This window comes from Rhinolophus sinicus, linkage group LG09, assembly GCF_036562045.2.
Source record: "Rhinolophus sinicus isolate RSC01 linkage group LG09, ASM3656204v1, whole genome shotgun sequence".
NCBI lineage: Eukaryota > Metazoa > Chordata > Mammalia > Chiroptera > Rhinolophidae > Rhinolophus > Rhinolophus sinicus.
In genome coordinates this window covers 106,926,411-106,946,790 of record NC_133758.1, presented here as the reverse complement: position 1 = coordinate 106,946,790, position 20,380 = coordinate 106,926,411, and the positions used below count along the sequence as shown (strand labels likewise).

The window sequence follows — 20,380 nt, the reverse complement described above, 5'->3', positions numbered from 1 at the left end:
TCAAGTGTCAGGCAGAGATGCAGGAAGAAAGCTCTGTGGAAAGAAACGCCCCTCATGGTTTAGGACACTGGTCAGGGTGACAGCCATCATTTTCTTCTGGGCAAAACCCTCCACATCAGCAGCCAAAGCCCAAAACACCTTCAATTTCTCCCCCAAGATCTTGGGGCAGGCGTAGCAGCCATGCCCCAATACTTCATAAATTCCCGAAGGAATGGAGGCTCTTGAGGAAAACTCACATTAATGAAGCACCTACTGTGTGCCCTGCCCCTTCTAGTCCATGATCCACACTGCAGCCACAGGGACCTTTGTAAAATGCAGGTCTGATCCCTCACTCCCCTGACTAAAACTCCTCAATGGCGTTCCATTGTCCTTACACAAAGTCCAAACTCCACGGCCAAGCAGACAAGCTCTCAAAAGCAGGCCCAGGCTCCTCTCTCCTCTCCTCTTTGCCGCTGTCACTCCCCCACTCCCACTCCAAGCTCAGGCCACACTGAGCAGCTGGAATGTCCCCCAACACATGGTCCCACCTCCAGGCCTCTGCATATGCTCTGCCCTCTACCCGCCATGCCCTTTCTTCTCCCGACAGCCCTCACCCCTCAGCAGCTCCCTGTAAATTTGAATCCTCCTCAGGTCTTCTCCCCGCCACCCCAGGACTCCATCCTGACCCCACCACACACACATACCCACACAACACACAGCTAAGCTTCCTGTGTGCTTCCACAGCTCCTTGCCTTTCTTCCATCATCTATAGGGCAGACTGTAGACTGGCACTAAGCTGCCGAGGTTCAAAGCTCCACACCACCACTTAGTAGCTAGCTGGCTACTGGGCAAATTACTTTGAGCAGTTTCTTCATTTGTAATGTGTTACCTCCCTCACTGTCTTGTGAGGTAAAATGAATACATTGGAGATGAAATGAATTAATATATGTAAAGGCATGTGGTAAAAACTATATATGAACTCTACGTGGGAGAAGTGTGCGGTTACTCTTGCTGTACTTATCACGCTATGTAATTGCCTGATCTGTAAGTGGTAGGGGCGGGGGGGGGGGGACACCATCTCCAGGGGCACACACTGCACACAAGTTTGCTGAGTGGAGGGTAATTCCTCTGTACTCTTTCCACTGCCCCTCATTGTCTCAAAGTGGCTGTCATGCCTAGACAACTTGTTCTAGTGGGAATTATTCATTGCCATCAGCACAAGCAAGAAATCCTTCCCTATTTCCTAGGTAAAGCAGCAAATGAAAGAAGACATACCAATGGTCAAGAAACAGATGAAAAGAAGATCAGTATCATTAGACATGAGGGAATTGCGAATCAAACCCACAGTGAGACAGCACTTCACACCCTCTAGGACGGCTATAATAAAGAAGACAATAAGGAGTGTTGGGGAGAACGCGGAGAAATTGGATGGATGAACCCTCATGCCTTGCTGGTGGGCATGTAAAATGGTGCAGCCATGTTGGAAAACAGTTTGGCAGCTCCTCTAAGAGTTAAATACAGTTACCATAGGATCCAGCAATTCCACTCCTAGGTATACAATCCAAAAGACCTGAAAACATACATCCACACAAAACCCTGTAAATGAATGTTCACACCTCATTATTCATAATAGCCAAAAAGTATACAATGCCCCTCAACTGATAAACAGATAATCAAAATTTGGTATAGCCATACAATGAAATATTATACAGCCACAAAAAAGAATGAAGTAGGGGGGGCTGGTTAGCTCAGTTGGTTAGAGCGTGGAGCTGATAACACCAAGGTTGCCGGTTGGATCCCCGTATGGACCACTGTGACTTGTGCTCTCCTTAAAACAAAAAAGAATGAAGTACTGATAAATGCTACAACATGGATAAACCTTGAAAACAGTATGCTAAATGAAAGAAGCCAGACACAAAGCACCACCAATTGTATGATTTCATAGAGAGTAGATTAATGGTTACCTGGGGCTGGAGGGGAGGGGAGTGACTGCTAATGGTTTCAGCATCTCTTTTTGGGAATAATGAAAATGTTCCAGAATAGTTGTGATGGTTGCACAACTCTGTGAATATACTAAAAAGCATTACATTGTTCACTTTAAATGGGTGAATTGTATGGTATGTCAATTATATCTCAGTAGTTTAAAAAAGAAGCAACTGAAATAGTAGGAATGACCATTTCTAAGCACCTGCTCTGTGCCACGCGATATGCTAAACAGCTTTGCAGATTTACTCATTGTAATTTCAAAAAAGACAAGAGAGGCCAAGAGTATTATTTTAAAAGGTAACTTCAGGAATGAGCCTCGCCAAGCCTAGGTCAAAAGCAGATGCTCATCAAAGAGTTCTCTTTGCCTAGTCTGCTGAATCACTGAAGGAAGTGCCCCCACAGACCTGGGTTGGTAACAAACCCTTGCGGGGGAGAGTGGCCTGGAGCTGGAGCCAAACAGCCCTGTCCACCCTAAAGCTAAACCCGAGAGAAGTGGGGGAGAGGGGTCTGTGGTCTTGGGGCAGAGCTGAGGGAAGTAACTGTGGGCAAAGCTGAACTTGCTCTGGACATCCTGCCCAAGGGAGGTTTCTGTAAGGCCAGAAAGGGAGGGCAGTGGCAGTTACACGCACAGACTCTGGACTTGGATGGTCCGGGTTTCAATCTGACCCCACTAACCTCAATGGCTTCAAGTTACTTCACTGGCAAAATGAGGCTAATAACAGTACCAACCTCAGAGAATTAAATGAGTTCATTATATGGAAAGCGCTTAGAACTACCCTGGCACGTTGTAATAGCTCCGTAAACCTTTGTAGTTCCTTAAACATTCGAGGCTGCTATCATCAGCTTCAGCATCGTCTGACTAAATAAGGCGCCTGCCACAAGGAACAATAAGGCGAGGTGGCAGGAGGACATCATTTACTCCCGGTGGGCTGTCCACCCGGCGAGTGGCCATCTTACGCAGATTTCGCGTTTGTAAATGCGCCGAGCGGAGGAGGAGGGCGTGACTTGTCCCAACTCCGCTGCGCAAGGTCTTCTCCAAAATTCCAGCCCTGGGTCGGACGACCAGGGGAGCATGGGGGCCCGGAGGCTCGCCCCAGGGGCTGAGGGACTTAGGGTCCGAGAGCTTTGGGGTAGGAGGGGGGAGAGGGAGGAGCGCAGGGTTCGCGGGGCGGAGCTGGGGGAGGTCCGTCGGGAGGGAAAGGCCTGTCCGGAGAGAGGGAAGCGGGAAAGCCGGCCGGGCGCTCAGGGCGCGGTACCTGGAGTCGAACTTCTGGCCGTCGGGGAATGTCCCCACGTAGTGGTAGCGCACGAAGTCGCCGCTGCTCACGGTGCGCGGGCACTCATCCGGCACAAAGCGCCGCTCGATCTGCAGCTCCGTTTCGGAACCCAGGCCCAGGCCCGCCACAGGCGCCGCCTGCCCGGTCACCCAGAGCAACAGCAGAAGCAGCGGCGGCGGCGGGGGCCGCCAGCCCCGGGCCCTGAACACCATCGGGGGCGACGAGGAGAGGAGCGGGGGCAGGGCGCGGAGCGGGCGAGGGCGCGCGGAGCTCGGGCGACGCGGGTCGGACCTGGGCGCAGCAGCGTTTGCAAACGTGGAAGAGATTCCCGGCCCTCCCCGGGATACAGCAACCACCCTCTACCCCCGCCCCCCGGCCACATCCGAGCGAGGGGAGGAGCCGCGGCCGCGTGGTGGGGGGGGCGGGCTTGCTGCGCCCTGCACCACTCCCGCCTCGCCCGTCCCTCCGATCCCGCTGGTTGGCCCTGCGAAGAGGGCTAGTAGCCGCTGCAGGGACCCGTCCCCCAGGGAGAAATCCTGAACTCCTCCGGACTGGGCTTTGAGCCAAAGTTGGGAGACTCCAAAAAGCGTTTACTGCCTACGTAGACCCGCTGGTTTCTGCCTGTCCCAGGAGACTCCGGATTTAGGACCTAGAGGCTGCTACGTGGCCGCAGATCCAATTACCCGTTGTTGCTTTGGGGAGGGAGGGAAAGTTAGAGTTTTATTATTTTTTTTAAAACTTAGTTACAAGGATGGATTCTACATTGAACAAGACTGAAACCATTCTTCAGGAATTTTTTTTCCCAGGAATTTCTTTTAATACTTAGGAGAAAGGAGGAGGCATGTGTTGCAAGACTCCCTGGACAGTTGTACAGACCAAAGTTTTAAGTAGCTAACTGTGAGTGTTTCCCAAGCCGTCAAGATGTGCTGTGAGCTGACTTAATAGCAAACAACCCACAGGGTCTCACACACGTGACTCGTTATCATGTTTCATCTTCATCTTACAGAGGATACTGAGACTGTTCAGAGGATACGGAGACTCAGGCAGGTAGGACTTCACAACAGAGACCCAGATGATGATAGAAATTCATTGGAGTAGTTAAATGCACTTAGCTTAGAATCTGTTCTTATTTATTAAAAACCACTAATGAAAGGAAATCACCAGGGTTTCTAAATTCATTTTGGAAATGTCAACCAATGGTCGTTGGCGCCAATTGAATGCCAACAGGAAAGTCCAATGGGGGTATGGTGAAGCAGGAAACTTTATTCACTGCAAACAGCCCGACTGTGATAGAGCAGAGCTGTGACAACAGCACAACTGTGGAACAGCTCAGTAGATTTACAGCTCAATTACGAAGCTGCGCAGCTGTGAGGTGGCCCCCGGGGCCCAGTGACCCTTGGTGAGGCCCCTCTCTGGCTAGACACTCTGCCCCAGACCTGGCTCAGATGGCAGGAACACAGTGCAGGCAGGCAGTTCAGTGCGGGTTTCTCCCTGAAGTGCACTTTGCTTGAGAGGCCCCTGTGTAGAAACTCCTGCTAGGCCGTTTTTTTAAATTTGAGCCCAGTTAGCCACCAGGAGGCTTTCTTAGTAGGTATCTTCTTTCTCAGGGTCCACAGAAGCAAAACAATCCTGATACCAACATGTGGCAAAGATAGCAAGAGAGTAGAGGAAGTGGGCCAATCTAATTTATAAATATAAATGCAAAAATACTAAATAAAACATGAACAAAGTGAATTCAATGTATTAAGGAATAATACATCTAACATTATGTGGACTACCTAAGTGACCTTTGGCAAGTTAATTAACAGTCTCAGTATCCTCTCTAAGATGAAGATGAAACATGATAATTATAAGATTATTATAGATCTTATTAGATCCCAGGATCTAATGAGAAACTTCATGGGCACTAAATAAATGTTCATTGTTCCTATTAGAGCCTATTCTATTGAAATAGAAAACCCATTCATAATATTCATCCTATTAACACTGTTAGTCTACACAGCTTGGGTAAAGCTGACTCCACCCCTGGGAATTAGGGTGGGCACATAACATAGGCTTGGCCAGTCAGAGCATTGCCTCTCCCTGACCACAGGGATTGTTTCCATGACAGCTACATGACCCCTTGCTAAGCCAATGAGTACAATCCATGGAAGCATAACGTACTGAGAAAGAAGGTTTTTTTTCGGCTGGAACTGCTAAGTTGTTGGCCATCTTTGCCCCCACAATGGGAGAACCTACATGAGAATGAAGCAATACAAAGGAAAGTGAAGCTGAGAGAAAAAGAAATTATTAACTATATTTCAGCACCTAGATCCAACCATTCCTGAAGTTCTACCCCATGACATTTCACATATGTGAGACAAATTCCTTTATTAGGATTATTATTTTTCTTAAAACTGCTTGATTTCGATTTCGGTCTGTTGTTTTCAAGAGTCTTGACTAATACTTGCTAAAATGGAATTGTCAATCCCTGGGTCTTCTTGCTGAGAGATCAAATCACTGTGTTAAGCAAATATTTGAATCACTCAAGACTCTTTCAACTGCAAGTATCAGAAACCCAACTCAAATGGTTTCTGCATAGAAGTATATCCTAAGGTTTTCAGATTATTTGCTTGCTTGCTATAAAGTCACTGGTTGTGGTTGAAGAATGTTTGGTATCTTTTCTTTTTATCTTTTCCTTCTTTTCTTTTACTTCAGGGGCATATTTTGGCCAGAAACAAAGCCTCACTCTGGTCCAGCTTGATGGATGTGAGCCACTTAGATTTATCTAGGGCAAGCACTAAGGAGTCCTCTGAGCAGGGTGTGGGGTGTTTAGGCAGTGGGGTCTGGCCTGACATCCCTCTCTTCATTGAGTCTCAGGGCCTCTTCATGTGATCTCTCTTCTTTAGTTAGTTTGGGCCTCCTCACACCATAATGGCCTGAATAGCTTACCTCCCTGAAGGCTTCTTCAGGAAGGAATATTTCAAAAGAACCAAGTGGAAGCTACATGACTTTTTCTGACCTAATCTCAAAAATGATGACGCATCCCTTCCACTACTTTCTACTGGTTCCAAGCAAATCACTAAGCTTGATCTAAATTCAAGGGAAGTGGCATAGACCCCACCCACCCCTCCATAGGAGGAGTGTCAAGGTCATTTGTAGAAAACAAGTGAGATGGGAAACATTTTTGCAGCCAACTTGCATAATACAATTTGCCACAACTAAAGTCATAAGATACCAAATTTTAAATCACAATGTCGAGTTGTGGATTTACTGTAGGAGACACAACTTTCCACTGACGCTAATACTCAGCTCGGATCAAAACAAAACACCCTTTTTCTTGTATTAGGACCTGACATGGTACACTATCAGGTTGCCTGGGCTGGAGACCTGGGCGCCAAGTTGGAGGGCGACAGGAAGAGCTCGCAGGTTCCTCAGCCGGAATCCTCAGCCCTCCGCCGCCGCCAGGGGGCGAGCTCCGACCTCCGGCACCCGCCGGCCGGGCGACGGGGAGGCGGGGACAGGCAGTCCGCGGGGCAACGGCGGGAGGGGGCGCTGCGGGGCCGGGCGGGCGCTGCGCGGAGGAAGTACCATCTTGGTCGCCGCCTGAGCCGCGCCGCCGGGCCGCCAGAGCCGCGCCGGCCGCGATGTCGTCCCGGCGGGGGCGCGACGACGAGGGGGCCGGGGCCGCGAGGCGGGCGCGGGAACCGGCGGAGCAGGAGCTGCAGCGGCGCCGGGAGCAGAAGCGGCGGCGGCATGACGCGCAGCAGCTGCAGCAGCTCAAGCACCTGGAGTCCTTGTGAGTCCCCGCCCCCCGTCTCCTGCGAGGAACGGGCGCCGTGTGGGCGCATTAAGTGGGGTCCTCGGAGACCCACGAGTGGGCTGGTGGGCCCGGCTGCCGGTTACCGATCCCGAGCGGCGCGCGCACTCGCAGTGCAGCTGTCACCCCTGCGGGAGGGAAGGTCGGCGTCCCGGGCGCCCGGGAGCCGCCTAGGCCGGGAGGGAGCGCAGGCTCCGCCCCCGAGGCTCCCCGGGGCGCACGCGGGGTGGGGGGCGCTTCCCGAGGTGGGAAGCCAGGGTTTGCAGTCCTCGTGCGGAGGGGTCGGAGTTTGGCGCGGGCTCTGTGAGGCGCTAAGGCACTTAGTAGGCGTTCAGTCGGGATTTCGGGGCTGAATACACGAGAGGTGCAGCTGAGTGCTTTGGTCTCTGGCCTCGCACGGTTTTCAGGTCACAGGGCCCACTGTGAAGTCGGTGCGATCTTTCCATCTTCTGTTGGTAAGGCGAGAGAAAGCCCAGCCCTGTAACGTTAGCGTGGTAAATGAGAGAAGAAGCAACAGTGGGGTGAGGGGCTGATCCCCACCTACCGGAAAGGTGGCTGTCAGGTGAAGAGTGTGGACGCGCTCTCCCCAGTCCTGACGTGAGGCTGGAAGCTACTAAGAGGCCGATTCCACGTCAACATAAAAATTAGGACCCGAGACGTACTCTTGCTGGTGAGCATGGCCGGACTTCGGGGGCACTGTGCTTGCTCCCCAGCTCCAGAGGGTCCAAGGGGAGTCCAGATAGCCACTGGGGGGAGAACGGTAGGTTTAAAGGAGATTTGTAAACATCAGGTGGGAGGTTGGATTAATGACCTTCCACTGTTCAGTCATTCTGTAATTAGCTTTAGAAGGCAAACTTTTTAAACTTTGATGTTCACTTATTTAACAAATCGTTTCTGTTTCAAGTGCTAAGACAATCACGTAAGGAAATTTCTTCACAGGGTTAAAATGCTTCATTATTAACCTTCTGGGAGTTGTGACACAAAGTGCATTGCTTTGGAACCGGCCTGCTGTTTTCGTTGTGGCCCTTGAGCTGAATGTAACCTCAGGGCAGTGGCTGCAGGATACAGGCCCTGCTTTGCTGGCATCTGCAGCCCTGGCCTCTCCATCCGCTCTGTCAGGCAGAGCATGGAACCAGTTTCCTGGGTATCCTTCCAGAGATCGTCTGTGTACTCTATGTATGCGGTGTGTGTGCATATGGCCACATATGAATAGTCTTCTTTCCCCATCACACAAATAGAAGCATATCAAGTACACTGTTTTGTTTTGCTCCATTTCTCCTTTTTCAAAAACTCTCATGGAGATTGCCTCGTATTAGTGTCTAATTCACTTGTATTCATTAATGTTTTTCTGGTGATAAAGGTAACATTTCATTTTTTAAAACTTGGAAAATTAGTCGGCCCTGTTCTCACCATCTGGGTGCAGCAATGGTGAAGCTCCCACATTTCCATGTTTCTGGAGCCAAGACACAACTGTAAACAACTGCAGTGCCCAGATGTCCTCAGTAAAAAGTTCCCTGTGGAGGCACTGAATAGACCTGGGATGAATAGACCTTGTCCTGTGTCTTTTTATCATTCTTACATATGTACTTTTTGGTCCCTTGGCCATTCACAATTAAAGCCAAACACCCATGCTGTGTGTTTATTAGCCAATAGTGTGTAAATACTTAAAAACGAATGTGAGTCTTTGGTGCTGATTTTCCGGCTGTGGAATGCAGAAGAAGCCTTTTCCGGCAGTGCTGGCAGTGATGAGACGTGCGAATGAATTGGGAGCATAGGCATGATTTATATCCTCAGGGCGCTGGGGGTCTGAGAGCTTGGTGGGTCAAGGGGAAGTACATTCCTACAGTCATTCATAGACTGAACCTGTCGTCCAGGCATTGTACTGTGCAGGGGTCCTGCTCCCGGAGTCCAGCAAAGCCAGTACCAGCATGGGGGGTGGTCAGAGAGCAGAGGAGCAGAAGGCAGCTCGCAGCTGGACAGCTCACTCTGTGGGCAGTGGGGCGGGAGGATCTTGAATTGGGACAGAGAAATGGGAGGTGGAGCCTAGGGGCAGATCACCTTCACTCTCCCCTACCACAGGCTCTTCCCCCTACCCTGCCCCCAGCCCTGTTAGAGCTGATCTCCCAGTCCTCCCGCACTCCCCACCCATGAGCCTCTTCAGTGTTAAGTGGAAGTTGTGCTGCATAAACAACCTGAAAACTGTAACAGTTTGGAACCATAATTAACTCTTGGGTCTTCTTACTTCACATTTTCACTGCAATCTCTTGCTTTCCTTTCTTCCAAAAATTAAATCATTGTGCTAAGACACCAAGTTAGTTATTAATTCAGTGAACTTAGGTTCTAGATCTCAGCAGGATGTGGAACAGCAGCCGCTTATCTATATGTGACCTCTTGAGTGCTGGACCTGTTTTATTCACTGTTTTAGATATAATATAGTTTTAAGTTTTTACTAAATATATCCTTTTTATTTTAGCCTGCAGTTGCTTTTTGCTCATTAAAATGTGTTATGTTCCTATTAACGTGGTTGATGATTTTTTTCTTTCTTTCTAGTTATGAAAAACCTCCTCCTGGGCTTATCAAGGTCAGTGTGAAGTTTGTCCTTTTGGGTATTCCCTCAGATGTATGCGACTCAGTGTTCAGACTCGGTAACCTGGTATGAAACAGTTCCGTAAGGTTTTGAGCCTCCTGTTATGATAACCTTGTTTCTTCCTCAGATGCCATTCATACACTTTGGGCTTTGTCACAAGCCTGTGCCTTTGTAGAAACTTAATCAGCTGTGACTGTTCCCTAAGAAACCGTGGCAGGCCCACCGGTGCTCCTCCTCGGCCATCACCCCCCTTCTCTCTCACTTGTGACAGCATCTTCTCAAAGCTCTGCCGCCCAGGGCTGACTGACTCCCCTGGCCCGTTCCTTGAATGTCATCAGCTCAGAGAGGAGCAGACTTGGGGGACCTGCAGCTCATCCAGCCCCGCATCCCCTGTGCAGAGCCCCTCCCTCCGCACCCCGGCCATGTCAGTGTCCCCTTGCAGGAGTGAGACGTAGAGGGGCAGTTCACGGCCAAAGCTTCCTTTTCTGTTTGGTACTTTTCAATTTAAAACCAAGATTTGAAACACATTTTTTTCATTATAAATTTAATATTCATGGAAATTTGAAAACAAATCAAAAGGTGAAAAACCCAGCATTTCATAAATGCAGCGGGTGTGAGATTATAAAACATGACAGTGGCCTTCAAGGTATAATCATCCATTTGAATTTAACATGCTATTGTTATTATTCCAGGAAACCTTACTTGTTTAATTTTATACTTTGCCTCATTCCACAAAACTTTTAAATTAGCAGAACACTTTTTGTGTCTTAGAATTTGGGGCTCACAAATCATTTCTGTGTGACCAACATTCATAACTTTAAGAACAGCTAGTTCGTGTTGGTGGTACAGTTCTCCTGGCACATTGATTTCCGTTTTTTCTGTCAGGTCTCATTTGTCTTTCTAGTTCTTGAGAGGGTAACTACTGATGACCTTGGGATCTCCAGCGCACGAGAAAGCAGGCGAAGCTGTGTTCTGAAGCAGGTGGGAGAGGATTCCAGTGCTGTGGCCAAATTGTTGACACGCTGTTTCCTTTTGCAGGAAGATGAGACGAAGCCAGAAGACTGTATACCGGATGTACCAGGCAATGAGCATGCCAGGGAATTTCTGGCTCACGCGCCAACCAGAGGACTTTGGATGCCTCTGGGGAAGGAAGTCAAAGTGATGCAGTGTGAGTGTGGAAGGGCGTCAAGTAACACGCCCGAGTACACGCAGGTCACATACCACAATTTACAAAGCGCGTTGATCTTTGAGTTAAGTCATTCTCACCACAGCGCTGTGCAAGGCGTGGTGTGATCTGTTCTATCGACACGGAAGCCGACGTGCACGTGTCAGTACGTGGTTTGAGGTAAGAGGCAGAGCACAGCTTTGGCTGCGGGGCTTCTGACGTGAGTGCAGTGGTCTTTCCACAGGTCCGTAGCTGTCTCTGGAGTGAGTACATACTCTTTAGTGACATTCCCGTAAGGAAAAGGATCTTCCATGGCAGAAATGCCCGGGAGATAAGGGGTGCCTTGGAGGGCAGGTCCCTTTGGGTCTTGCCTCAGTCACCCTGCATCAGTACTGGAGTTTGATCCAGGTAAACTGAGAGGAGCTACGGGCCACAGAGGTGAGTCTGGAGCAGGCAGAGCCGCGCACACAGCCCCCACCCCCCAGCGCAGCAACGCGTCCCTCAGCGTAAGATGCCATCTGAAGAAAGGGTCCTGCTGCCTTTTAAAGACATTTGTTTGTAGAGATTCATCGTGCACATAATTAAAATAGCAGTTCCCAGTCTCTTTCTCCGTTCCCATTGAAGCTCTTTTAGTTGGTTATTTTGATCTTTATCTTCTTAGGTCTAAAGATCAAGCTTGTATTGTATTGATTTTCCAGATTTAGGTTTTATCTGTTGATATTCCTTGTTCAATGGAAGATGAAAATTTAGCTCTCTTCTTCTCTGACCACACACGGACCCTTACTATATCTTATCTTCCCAAGAATAGTTTTATCATAATTTTCTTTTGATAATTTTGGTGTTTCTTATGATTATATTCAGAGCTGAATCATAATCAGTACACTGATTACTTTTACTTTCATGTATCCTGAATATTGGTCTCACTCCCCCCAGAATTAACAGTTGTCTTGTTTTTGTTTCTCTGTGTGCATGTGTGTTTTGCTCTGTTATTATTATTACTTTTGATTTCCATGTACTGACTTCTAATTCAACCCCAAATTTTTCCCAGGCTTGAATCTTGACCTTCAAGTGCTTAAGGTATTCTACCAATTTCATCTTTCTGGAGATGGTTGCTCCCATGCTTATCATCCAGGGGTTGCCCTTCACTACGTTATGAAATCCTTCGCTATGTTATGAATTGACTGAATGTTTATGGTCTTGCGTCCCTCCCTCCCTCCTGCAATTCATATACTGAAGCCCCAACCCCCAATGGGATGGTATTTGGAGATTTGGAGATGAGGTCTTTGGGAAGTAATTAGGATTACATGAAGTAATGAGGGTGGCTCTTATGTGACTAGTTTCTTTTAAAAGAAGAGAAACCAGAGAGCTTGTTCTCTCTCCACTATGTGAGGACACAGCTGTCTGCAAGCCAGGAAGCGAGCACTCATCAGAAACTGACTATGCTGGCACCCAGACCTCGAACTTCCCATATCCAGCACTGTGAGAAAATACACTTCTGTTATTTAAGCCACCCAGTGTACATTTTGTTATGGCAGCCTGAGCTGACGTAAGACACCATCATTCTGCAGCTTCTTAGTCTCTTCCTGTCTCGGATCTCCTCTTTCCTATATGTTGAACCATCGTCTTTATGGTTATAGTCTCTCGTTACGGTGGAGTGCAGTCTCCCACAGCTTCCTTTAAAGTGGGTTTATAGTAGATAAAATATTTAAGACCTTAATTTACTGGAAGTATCTTTATTTTACAGATTTATTAATGTGCCAGGGTTTAGAATGCTAGGTTAAAAATCAGTTTCCTTGATATGATCTAATATGTAGAGAACCCTAAAGATGCTACAAAAAAATCTGTTGGAGCTAATAAATGAATTTGGCCAAGTAGTAGGATACAGAAGTCAACACACAAAAGTCAGTTGCATTTCTATACACTGACAATGAACAATCTGAAAAAGGAACTTAGAAAAATTATTCCATTTACAATAGCATCAAAAAGAATAAAATACTTAGGAATTAACAAAGGAAATGAAAGACTTATACAATGAAAACTACAAAACGTTGTTAAAACTAATTAAAGATGACATCAATAACTGGCAACACATCCCATACTCACAGATTAGAAGACTTAGTGTTGTTAAGATGTCAGTGCTACCCAAAGGGATCTCCAGATCCAATACCATTACTATAAAAACCCCAATAGCATTTTTTTTGCAGAAATAGAAAAACCCATCCTAAAATTCATATGGAATCTCAAGGGACCCCAAATAGCCACAAGGATCTTGGAAAAAGAGAACAAAGCTGGAGGACTTACACTTCCTGATTTCAAAACTTACTACAAAGCTACAGCAATGAAAACAGTGTGGTACCAGCATAAAGACAGACATATAGACTAATGGAACAGAATAGAGAGCACAGATACAGATCCTTACTTATGTGGTCTAATGATTTTTGACAAGAGTGCCATGACCATTAAACAGGGAAAGGACACTCTCTTCAACAAATGGTGCTGGGAAAACTGGATATCCACAAGCAAAAGAATGAAGTTGGACCTATATCTGAAACCATATACAAAAATTAAGTCTAAATGGATCACAGACTTAACTGTAAGACCTAGAACTATAAAACTCTTAGAAGAAAACATAGGGCAAAGCTGCACAAAATTGGATTTGGCAGTGATTTCTTGGATAAAAAAAGCAAAGGCACAGGAAACAAAAGAATAAATAGACCAATTTGACTTCATGAAAAATTAAAAATTCTGTGAATAAAAGAAGTTAATCGATAGAGTAAAAAGGCAACCAACAGAATGGGAGAAAATATTTGCAAGTCATGTATCTGATAAAGGACTGTACCCAGAATGTATATAGAGAACTCTTAACAATAATGAAACAACCCGAATAAAATTTGGCAAAGGACTTGAGTAGACATTTCTCCTAAGACAATATAGATACAAATGACTAATGAGCCCATGAAAAGATGCTCAACATCCCTAATCATGAGGGAAATGCAAATTAAAAGCACAACGAGATACCACCTCACACCGATTAGAATGGCGACTCAAAAAAAATACGTGTTGGCAAGGATGTGGAGAAATTGGAACCTTTGTGTAGTGTCGATGGGAATGTAAAATGTAGGGTTTCCAGGCGGAATTCCCACCCATTCTCAGGAATTTTTTTTGCTTTCCCATTCCCAAATCCCGAAATATAAACTGTTTTCTGTTCTCCACAATGAATTGTTTTCACAAAGTGACAGCTGATACTACCAACCAACCACCTGGGTTCAAGGAGCCGATTTTCCCGATTTCCCAACCAACTTTTCTGGGATTCGGGAACAGGAAAGCGAAAAAGATTCATGAGAACTGGCAGGAATTCCTGCCTGGAAACCCTAGTAAAATGGTACAGCTGCTATGGAGTAAAGTATTGCGGTTCCTCAAAAACTTAGAAATTGAATTACCATGTGATCCAGCATGTCATTTCTGGGTATATATCCAAAAGAATTGAAAGTAGGGTCTTGAAGAGATCTTTGTACACTGTTAGCAGCAGTATTCACTAGCCAAAAGGTAGAAGCAACAAAAGCGTCCATCAACAAGTGAGTGGATAAACAAAATGTGGTGTATACATATAATGGAATAGTCAGCCTTAAAAAGGAAATTCTTACATATGCTACAACATGGACGAACCTTGCTTGAGGGCAGTATGCTAAGTGAAATTAGCCAGTCACAAAAAGACAAATACTGTACGTTTTCTATTGTATGAAGTATTTATGGTCATCAGCATCACAGAGACAGAAAGTAGAACTGATTGCTGCTTATTCATTGGGATGGGGTGGGAAATGGGGAATTATTTAATGGGAATAGTTTCAGCTTCACAAAATGAAAAGAGTTATGGAGATGGATGGTGGTGATGGTAAATTTTATGTTATACGTACAGACAGACCTCATTTTAATGCACTTCACAGATGTTGCATTTTTTATAAATTGAAGGCAAGACCCTCCACCAGCAAAAAGATTACAATTTGCTTTATTGCGACACTTGCTTTATTATGGTGGTCTGGAACTGAACCCACAATATCTCTGAGGTGTACCTGTATTTTACCACAATTTTTAAAAAATTAGAACTGTTCATAGTAGTAAATAGAACCCCAACACAGGTTTGAACTGTGCAGGTCCACTTACACACGATTTTTTTTTAATACTGTAAATATATTTTATGATTTTCTTAATATAATTTTTATTTTCTTTATTCTAAGAATACAGTATGTAATACATATAACATACAAAATATGTGTTAATCAACTGTTTGTGTTATCGGTAAAGCTTCCAGTTGACAGTAGGCTATTACTAGTTAAGTTTTTGGGGATTCAAAAGATGTATGTCAATTTTCAGCTGGGGTTAGAGCTTTTTGAGAAGCTCAAAAACCCAGTCTTCCTCCTTCGGTGGGTGTGAGACTGCTGCTTTTCACAGCTGTCATAGCTGCAAGGCTGCTGCTTTTCAACACTCGTGGAAGTGCCGAGAGAGGGTTGCGAGTAGGTAGTTAAAAATCCAGAAATCCCAATGTTGGTAACCAAAGTTCACTAGTTTTTCTTGAATTAGTGCTCCTCAGATTGTACAAGCCTTTGGTTAATTTCCAGGGTTTTAAATGAATTGATTTCGGCAAATTTGCAACTACTTTCAATGCTTTTATGGAGGAACAGATTTATGGAGGTTGTCACTTGTCCATTCTTGAGGTACTTCCAGGCTTATTCCTTTTGAAAATAATTCTCTTCATTGTCATTTTTATGGCCTCTCAGTAAGGGGATGAAAGCAGACAAATGTGTTTAGTCTGCCATCTTTACCCAGATGTCTACAGCTTTTATTTTTTAAGTTTAAAAACCACTACTCTCTGGTGAGGTGGTTAGTTGCATTTCACTTACCGTTTTGTAGGTATTTGCATTAACTTGGAAAATACAAGGGTTTGTGTTGGGACCAGACCCAGTTTTATTACGAAGTAAATGAAATTTAAGCATCAGGGCCCCTCGATTGTACTTTTCAAAGTTCTGCAGGGACTGCAGCAATGTGTTGATATGGTCATATGATTTTGTAAAATTTGCCAAGGGAAGATATTTTTTTTCCCCTAAAATGTCTCCTACCCACCAAATAATTTAAGCTGAAGCCCCACAACACTTGGATTTATCCCAGATACGATCAAAGATACACTTACGAGTACGTATACTGCACATACTTTCATTCATTTTATTGCTTGTGGTGTTATCTATAACAGTGGTTCTCAAACTTTAATATGTCTACAGATGACCAATAAATCCTTTGAAATTCAAATACGTATCAGTATTTCTGAGGTGGGCCTAATACTCTGCATTTCTAACCATCTCTCATGTGTTGCCTGCCGATTTTCTAGGATCTTACATAAATCATTCACTGATTGCATTTGCTTTTAGAATTGGAGTTTAATGAAGAGAAACTTTAATATGACCTACTGATTCTTTATCTTCATTAAATGAAACTGTGTTATCTTACAGAAACATTTCCTTTTTTCTTTGTTTTTAGGTTGGCGATGTAAACGATATGGTCACCGAACAGGCGACAAAGAATGTCCTTTTTTTATCAAAGGCAACCAAAAGTTAGAACAGTTCAGAGTAGTAAGTAGAACCCCACCATGTCAATTTACATTTATCAGAGATAGTGAATATCAATGAATCAGGCAGTAATTGGTGAACTGCAAGTTCACATAAAATGCATTTCCAGAAGTGTTTTGGCCAAAGTGTCGGATATTAACTACATCTCTGTTAAATTACATTATGTGATAGATTAGTTCATTAACAAAAACTAACATTATTAAAGTGTTATTTGCTTATGCCATGGGAATAATGCTTCTTTTTCTGAAGCAGACATTGTTATTTATTCAGTTACTTTTTAAAACTTATCTTAGAAATCATGTTTCATAACTAAAATCAGGGTTTTAGTTTTTCTAGTCTTTATTTAATAATAGATGTCTTTAAATTATAAGCTAGAAGTGTGTATATACATTATATATGCTCTTTAGATGACAGTAAAATATAGCTATCCTTTACTCACTTTATTTTACCAGAGTCAGCTCCCAGAGGTGGTAATTTACCATTCAGTTAACTGCTTCTGCCAAGTGAAATATGCTGCTGTCTGGATGTACTAAGTTTATCAGCATATATCAGACCGGGGTCAAAAGACAAGCTCCAAAGTTTTTTAGATATTTAAAATACTGTGTTTTAATTTTTTAATAATCTGAAATAATTTTTTGGATCAATCATTCCACTTCTAGGTGGAATGTCAATTTTTATAGATACTATAGAACGTAGTTTGGTGATAAATCTCAAAAACCTTAAACACATTCTTTTTTTTTTTGACTCAGAAATCCCACTTCTAAGAACTTACCTTAAGGATATAAGAGAACATCAATATATACACAACTGTTTATGTATGTACAAGGATAACTTTCATAACTGTATGATTGAAAAAATGGAAACTAAAGAAAAATAGGAAACAGTCGTCCAACATAGCCACATAAATTACTGTAACAAATTATTTAGCCATTAGGAATTATATTTTAGAAGAATGTGTAATGTTATAGAAAAAATGTTTCTGACAACATAAGTGAAAAGCAATAGAGTTGTATGTATAACATGATAATAATTTTTCATAAATTATGAATAATGATTGAAGGAAAGAGACCAAATGTTAATAGTAATTATCCCTGGGTAGTGAGGTAATACATTTTTTAAGTTGAATTTTTGGTAACACCTAAATTTCTACAATAAATATTTTTTTAATTGAAATAATTCATGTATCATAACATTTCCCATAAATGTATTTTTATTTTTAAGTAATTCAAGTTATTTTAAATTATCTGTACTTCCCATATACTTCCAGACTTTGTTTGGGGTACTTAACATATATTTTCTGGTACCTATAAATGTTTCACTCTTAAATATCATCTTACACTTCACTTTTTTTAATACTACTTCTTAGTTATCTATCCACGTAGGACCAAGAGAATTACGTCACTATTTCTACCTTGAATAGTATTTCATTATTCTACCATGGTGTATTTCCTTATAAAGGATATTTAAAGTATATCCTTTATTTTTCTAATTGGAAAATCCTTTTTACAGCCTCAGTGAGTTTGCAGTGATTGTGACTCTTGGGAACAATTAGAACATGTTGAACAAAAAACTATACCAAACAAAAAAAATGACTAGTTTTAGTAACATAGGGATTTAATTTTTATTTAACTAATGGTCCATGAAGTCTAACCTAACTTTAACCTTCTCTAACCCTCAAGGCACATGAAGATCCCATGTATGACATCATACGAGAGAATAAGAGACATGAAAAGGATATAAGGTGAGGTTGTCCTGATGATAACAGACCCTCTTAAAGTTTTAAATTATGTTCAGTTGGAAACAACCATTCCAGTGTTAGAGGACCCGTTTAATAAACGTGGTCCTTTAATTGTGACACATTTGGAGGGCAGGAGTAATCACGGAGAAGGTTAGTGCGTAGGAATGCGCAGATCAGCCGGTCCTACTTGGGTAAATTTCACGCAGGGGGCTTGGCCCGGCCCACTCACCCCCCTGATGGTTGATGCTGACAACTCACATTGTGGTGTCTGATTCTACTATGGTTAAGTCTCTTTCATATGATTTAGTTTATCGTCTCCAGTGTCTTTAGGGATCTGAGCTATTAAAAATTATTCTTAGACATGAATAAAGACAGTGAACGAAAAAAAAAAAGGTTTTGTTTTTTTCCCCCCAAACTGGTGGTACTGAGTTACAATTGTTGAGGAGATAGGTTACCTAATGTGAACCTGAGCAGTGGGAGAATGACTTAGGAAAGTATGTATCTATTAGAAGTTATAATAGTAAGGACTATAGAAACATGCAGAAATATTTAGGACAATGAAAAAATGCAAAATGGCTTATTCAGTGGTTACAGTCCTGCAAAACAGATACACATATGGACAGGAATGGGGAAACGTGCAAAAATAAAGATAAGTTCCGTGTGTAATGAGGTGATTATTTCTGACTTTTTACCCTTACTGTGAATCTTACATTTGTATATAAAGAAGGTTATTTGAAGTTGTTGTGGTTTATGTTCTTTGACCAATCTTTAATGTTTAGGATACAACAGTTAAAACAACTACTGGAGGATTCCACCTCAGATGACGATGGGAGCAGCTCCAGTTCCTCAGAATGTAAGGAGAAACACAAGAAAAGGAAGAAGAAAGAAAAGCATAAGAAAAGGAAGAAAGAAAAGAAAAAGAAGAAGAAACGAAAGCATAAGTCTTCCAAGTCAAATGCGAGTTCAGACTCGGACTGACAGGACGTTGACCATGCAGCATTCTCGTCTCTGAGATCAAACACTGGCCAACGCACAGAGGGACGTGGGATCAGGGAGGACGAGGAGGGAGCCACACCAAGACGGAGGCCATCTGGTGTCACACGTGTGACTCACCCGCCTTCCAGTGCAGACGTGACCACAGGAGCGGGAGCTGTATCGTCCCAGGTGCTAACTCGAGAGTGGCTGATTTCAGGCCGGAAGCTCTTGCAGATCCTCCTCCCTGCTGAGCACTGTGCTTTCTGATTCCTCAGCAGAGTCAGGGCGGCCGGACTAAGGGAGTCTCCGAGGACGCTCCTCCAGGTGCTGTCACCCTCCAGAGCGAGGCTACTTAATCCCCAGACTTCAGCCTTGACGTTTCTCTGCTGTTGAGGAAAATAAAGTCATTATTTATTTTTTAAATGTATTTGTTTTATTTCTGAGTAATACATGCATGTGTTCCAAACTTAAAAGGTACATGAGGTTTAATTGTGAAAACTACCAGTTCCCTTCCCCAATGGCTACCAATTTTACCAGTTTCTTGTGAATTCTTCCAAATATATTTTATATATTGCAAACATGTTTTTTTTAACATAAATGCTAGCATACTACAGAGGGTGCCCCAAAAATGTATACACATTTTAAGAAAGGAAAAAACTATTTTAAAATTGTAATACTCAGGGCGGCTGGATGGCTCAGCTGGTTAGAGCGCGAGCTCTCAACAACCAGGTTGCCGGTTCAATTCCTGCACAGGATGGTGGGCTGCACCCCCTGCAACTAAGATTGAAAACAGCAACTGGACTTGGAGCTGAGCTGCACCCTCCACAACTAGATTGAAGGACAACGACTTGGAGCCGATGGGCCCTGGAGAAACACAGTGCTCCCCCGCCCAAAAAAAAAAAAAAAAAAAAAAGGTTGGGTTCCTTCCCAATGGGGATGGAGACAGCTGAGGACCTTTAAAAAAAAAAATTGCAATACTCAATACCAAAGATGCCAAAAAATGTATACATATGATTTGTATTCATCTTTTGTTATCAGTATATATTATTACAATTGTAATTATTACAATTGTAATGTTTTTTCTTTCTTAAAATGTGTATACGTTTTTTTGGCACCCTCAGTATACACATTTGTCGGGACAGTTTATTTTTCATTTAACTCAACAGTGTAAAAGCATGTTGGGCCTTGCTGCACACAAAAGGCCTGTGTTCAATAACCCCTGGCCTGATTATTTTTTGGGGGGAGGGAAGAGTTGG

The 20,380-nt window shown here is 43.8% G+C and overlaps 3 protein-coding genes across 8 annotated transcripts in view; 1 reads left to right on the top strand and 2 right to left on the bottom strand.

Annotated features, from left to right (window-relative positions):
* FKBP9 (FKBP prolyl isomerase 9) overlaps positions 1–3,716 on the bottom strand; it is a 33,488-nt gene extending 29,772 nt beyond the window's left edge. The window contains exon 1 of the mRNA XM_019757313.2: positions 3,222–3,716. Coding sequence (XP_019612872.2) covers positions 3,222–3,454 — 233 coding nt within the window. The 5' untranslated portion in view covers positions 3,455–3,716. The remainder of the gene's footprint in view (positions 1–3,221) is intronic.
* Positions 3,717–6,757: 3,041 nt separating this feature from the next.
* LOC109461224 (RP9 pre-mRNA splicing factor) lies at positions 6,758–19,547 on the top strand. The gene is made up of 6 exons (XM_074340982.1): positions 6,758–7,020; positions 9,592–9,622; positions 10,667–10,796; positions 16,323–16,414; positions 18,091–18,152; positions 18,929–19,547. The coding sequence occupies exons 1-6, from the start codon at positions 6,869–6,871 to the stop codon at positions 19,125–19,127; spliced, it is 666 nt and encodes a 221-aa protein (XP_074197083.1). The 5' UTR covers positions 6,758–6,868; the 3' UTR covers positions 19,128–19,547.
* Positions 19,374–20,380, bottom strand: part of LOC109461230 (uncharacterized) — a 25,513-nt gene continuing 24,506 nt past the window's right edge. For 5 of the 6 annotated variants that reach the window (XM_074340981.1, XM_074340978.1, XM_074340977.1 and 2 more), the window contains one exon: positions 19,385–19,510. The gene's annotated coding sequence lies outside the window, so the exon portion shown is untranslated. Of the gene's footprint in view, positions 19,511–20,380 lie in introns of all 6 variants that reach the window. The other variant, XR_012498927.1, reaches the window with a different exon arrangement.